This window comes from Anneissia japonica, unplaced genomic scaffold (genome assembly GCF_011630105.1).
Source record: "Anneissia japonica isolate Jap-2015-1 unplaced genomic scaffold, ASM1163010v1 scaffold287863_len737641_cov155, whole genome shotgun sequence".
NCBI classification, from domain to species: domain Eukaryota; kingdom Metazoa; phylum Echinodermata; class Crinoidea; order Comatulida; family Comatulidae; genus Anneissia; species Anneissia japonica.
This window is the reverse complement of record NW_022742482.1, coordinates 368793-373995: the sequence shown is the minus strand read 5'-3', so window position 1 is coordinate 373995 and position 5203 is coordinate 368793. Positions and strand designations below refer to the sequence as shown.

The following is a 5203-nucleotide window of genomic DNA, read 5'->3' as shown; positions in this document are numbered from 1 at the left end:
TAAAGTTAGCAATTTGGGTCACTGGGAGATCAGTTGAAGATGTGTATAAGAGACAGCATACATACACATATTTTGAAGTACATTGTTGGAGCAGGCACCTATTAGCCATTACCAGTCTAATACCTTTTTATTTTATTTTGTGTTTTCTAGGCTGAGGAAAGTTCTGGTGTACCATTGTGGGCCATCATTCTTGTGGTTGTTATTCTGATTTTGGTGGTACTCATTATTACCTTTGTCATCTACAAATATTTCTACAATCCAAGTAGGTTGCATGGTTATACTCCGATATTATATTATTAAATGACGTTGTTGTAGAGTGGGAGTATAATAACTAAATGGCTATTTTTTAAAGCGGGAGGTTTATATTCAAAGTACAGTATAATTTATTAAGTATGAGGGATGGAGAGGTTTGAATGCATATATCAACGTTTATTGATGCAAGCTCATCCTGGTTTTTAACTCTTAGGGCGTTTATTCAACAATCATGTCTCTGACATTGAAAAGCAAAAACATACAGTATGTATCAAGGTCTTTGTATCATTTTTGCTACAGACAATAAACTTGCGGCAGTAGAAACGATGAGACTGACTGAGAAAGAGGAAGCTCCAAGAACATCCAGTTTCATTGATGGTGGCAGGGAAACCCCGGTGTTCAAGATAGATTCACCTGATATCGATGGGTAATGAACAGTGGCGTAACGATGGGGCCCGGGGCCCTGTGTATTTCGGGAACTGCGGCCCGTTTTTGGGTACCGGTCACCAATTCCATCGTGGGATTTTAGATGTGCATTATTCTAAATGTTTTAAATGACGAATAAATGATATAATATGGAGGGACATTTACAGTTGGAGGGTCTATACCACCTCAAACCCACCATGGTTGGGGCTGAGGTAAGAAAATCTATGAATTATGGCACATTTAGATGGCCGAAAATGGCACTTCACGGACATAAAATTGTGAATATAATTTTCTTTTTATCTCCAGTTAAAAAATATTTTGACAAATTTAGTGGGGCCCGGGCCGGCAGATTCCCCCCACCCCACCACTCTTTATTCCGCTACTGGATATAATATGATATGTCCTACAGTCGATTTCAGACACAAATTATATTGTTGCCCTTGTGGAGCTGAGATAAGAAATTATTATGGCACGTCTAGATGGCCACAAATGGCACTCACAGACTTAAAATTGTGAATATAATTTTCTTTTTATCTGCATTTTAAATTTTTTTGACAAATTTGGTGGGGTCCCGGACCGAGAGAGAGGCCCCGTCGGGCTGACGCCCCCCTCTCTTTAATCGTTATAATATGGCATGCCCCACAGTAGATTTTAGAGACACATTATGGTGCTATTTATCAACAAAGTCCTTTTTGGTCTGGGTGCTAGATCGAGAAACTTATGGGTAGGGCCCCTTCGGGGCCCCTAGAATTGGGGGGCCCTGCGGACCGCCGCATGAGAGTGCAAAGGCTTCACGACATTGGTAATGAAATACTCAAAATGTAGCTGAAGACTATTTTTTAGCTATTTAAAGTTAGCTATTTGGGTCACTGGGAGATCAGTTGACTTTGCTTTTTCTAAAATGAATGTCCTTACTGTCATTGCATTCCTTAAACGTATATATATTGTACTTTTGTAGTTTCTATTGAAATGACTATTGGTATATTTTTCAGTTCTAATTCAGAAGAAACTAGGCCATTGAAGGACGAGACATCTTCCACCCGTAGCAAGTCGCCTGGTTTCAACCATCCATGCAGATCACCAGAGTTAGTGTCAACAGCTTTACCACCAGGCTTCGCAGATGGAGCAGAAGAACATGGTGAGTGTATTTATATCATACTGCCATGTCTGGGCTAGCGTCCAACTTTGTATTTCTTTCTCAATCAGTATATACTGATACAAAAAATACTGTTTCGAACATCACCACACTTAACCCACACACAAACATTGAAGACTTACATTCTCTCCAAGCTCAAACAACTTATGTGAACGTAGCAAAATTAAGTAATGTTATATTGTTCTCTGTGGAATTACATACAAGCACATTAATTTCCTTTTGGTTATCAGCGAACTCACTTTAAAGTAATGTTATATTGTTCTCTGTGGAATTACATACAAGCACATTAATTTCCTTTTGGCTATCAGCGAACTCACTTTAAAGCCATAAATTAGTAGGCCTTACTGGTTTCTTCTTTGCTATACCTTTACACATAGATACTTTCAATGTAAAGCTAAAGTTTACTTATAATTTCAACATCTGATTTTTCACTTTACAATAAACAGTGAAAGAGGATCGCGCCAACATGTACATCATGGAGCTAACATCAACCAGAAGCTTTGAAAAATTGGGACAAATGGCAGTCAACCTTGTTGGAACTCTTAGTGACCTCCGGAAAGAAATTAAAGTGATGCTCACAGGCTCAAACAAAGAGAAGCCGTTTGTTTTGCTCACGGAAACATTGAAGGATATCGACGGAGCCAGCGAGAAGCGGCAGGTTGTACACGAGACGTACGCCTCTGATAGTGTTCTACTCCGTTTCATGGAAGACACAGGTAAAGGAAATTCCCTGCTTAAAAGCCCGTTCAGGCAACCACATACATTTGTTTATTTTGAACGTAATGAAGTTGACGATAAACTTGTGCGGAAAAATGTATCTTTTAATTCTCCTCCTCCTAGGAAAACAGCTAAACACAGAGACGTAATTTTGTAATTTATGATAAGTTGGGCCTACCTTAAATTGAATCGTCATTATCGAAAATCAGTGGCATAGAATATTAGGGGCCTATTTGTGATGATTTAATACACTGTATTTACACAATTTAAGTATGCAAAAAGGATAGATACTAGAAGTAGGTGAACCATTTTGTAAAGAGCATCATTAAATACAATAAATGAATAAATGTAGGTAAAGTTGATAGCAACATAAAATGTATTATTATTATTATTATTATTATTATTATTATTATTATTATTATTATTGTAATAATAATAATAATTATTATTATTATTAATGATGATCAGCTTTAGCTTTTCTGTATTTTAAGAAGTTTTTCCAGTCTTCTACATTCATTCTTTAGTAACATAAAACTGTTGAAAATCAAATCATGAATAATGGATTGAATACCATCGACATGATATTATAAACAATTCAAATTTAAAAGCAATAAACCAAGATTTTTATGAACTATGTACTATTGTTATTATTACATATTTTAGTTTAATTATTATTACGATAAAAAATTATGTCTATACTCCGATTAGGTAATTGGGTTGTAACGGATGCCAACCGACTAAAAAGTATCCAATAATTTTACATGTGATTGTTTTTTTTAATTATTATTCAAGATGACAACATTTCAGACATTATCGTAGTTACCATTTAGATCGGTGCAATACCTGTATATTACCTTTTAGCATGTTGCCATTAAATTTTACATAAAACTTCATACAACACTGTCTGTTCAACTCTTAGACAAGTACAGAGCATGAGGAATGACATTAAAATATGATAACCGAGCCAATCAAATCAAATGAATGTTACAATGGATTGTTAGATTTATAAGTCTGCGCTCAGTTTTTGTGGGTTACTTCTTACTTATGTACTTATATACTTACTAACTTATTTACTTACTTACTATCTTAATCCAGGATTCCTCAGTACACTGTTGAATACTACATACTTGCTTTCGTAATTACTTAATAACGTATAATATACTTACTTACTTTACTTACTCCTTAGGTAAAGCTTACTTACTTACTTCTTACTTACTCCAGGGTTGCTCAGTACACTGTCGAATACTTATTACTTACAGACTTACGTTCTTACTTACTAACGTATATACTTACTTTACTTATTTAGTAAGTAAAGCTTACTTAGTTACTTAATTACTTACTTATTACTTACTTACTCCAAGGTTCCTGTACACTGTTGAACTTACCCCCACCTCTAAATTCTTCTACCTTTTTCAGTCTATTTCTTTAAACCAATACCTTATGATTCATATCGTCTCTCCACCTCTGTTTCTCTCTTCCTCTTATTTTTTTTACTTTCTCTGTGTGTCCATTCTGCTCTTTTCCTTGTCCACCTGTTATATGCACTTCATTTTTGTCACTTCTGACATGACATCATTTACACCTGCTATTGTGGGTTAATTTGCTCTAATTATTTCTCAATCGCAACCACAGGAAACACACGTTTTAAAAATGAATTGTAGCGTATCGATGATTTATTTATTTATTTATTGAACCATAGATCAAGAAGGTAGGTCGAAATAGTAACGCTGACTTGAAGGGGGCCCTCAAACATAAAACAATGACAAAGCGCAATACAATTCAATTTAAGATAGAATAAAATTTGAATAAACATTTTATGAATATACTAGATCCATAAAACTAATTACAATAAAAACAATAAAAATCAATACAATACAACAATTTTAATTTTAAGTTAGAGAAAGTTAAAATGTTTAAAAAGTTAAAATGTAAATCCAATCATTAATATTCGTGTTTACTGAATGCTGACCTCTTATAGGCATTTAATATACTTTACATATGCTTATGTTATGTCCTGTATTCTAATTCAATTTATTTCTTGCTTGGGCCTAATAATTTTGTGAAATTTGTTGACTGTTTTGTAACATTTTTACGCTTTTTTTTTTTATTTTAACAGATATTGCTAAGCTATGCGTCTGTGGTTTGGTTGGTCAATTTGAATGTTCGCTTTGCCGTAAACAGATTTACTGTAGCCCACAATGCCAGTCATCTGATTGGGCGAAGCACATCCTATCCTGCAACAGTGACAACTAAAAGAAAAGTGCACAGAGAAACAGACAAAATAGTATTATTATCATAATCATCATCATTATCATCATCGTTATTTTCATAATCATTACAATGATATTAATAATTTATCATGGTTACAAATGATATTATTCACCTTGATGTTTTTAAAGTGTGATTGGTGTGTGTATTTGAATTTTTCTTTTTTCCTCATTTATCCGGTTGTTTTAACCTGAGTTGGCATATAATGACTTGAATATTCATAACCAGTGTTAGCCAGTCTCAGTGTTGTTAAATTTGAGTGGTTGGTAATTATAAGAACTGAAATATTTTAGATATAATATATATATATATATATATATATATATATATATATATATACACATACATATACACATATATATATATATATATACACTGTATATA

At 33.8% G+C, this 5203-nt stretch overlaps 1 protein-coding gene across 1 annotated transcript in view; it reads left to right on the top strand.

The window, feature by feature from the left end:
• The window catches only part of LOC117119182 (fibrocystin-L-like), a gene marked incomplete in the record, with an annotated part of 51406 nt that extends 46258 nt beyond the window's left edge, over positions 1-5148 (top strand). Inside the window, 5 exon segments of the mRNA XM_033264002.1 lie at positions 151-262; positions 553-679; positions 1671-1816; positions 2281-2550; positions 4668-5148. Of these exon segments, the coding sequence (XP_033119893.1) occupies positions 151-262; positions 553-679; positions 1671-1816; positions 2281-2550; positions 4668-4804 (792 nt within the window).
• Positions 5149-5203: the final 55 nt, after the last annotated feature.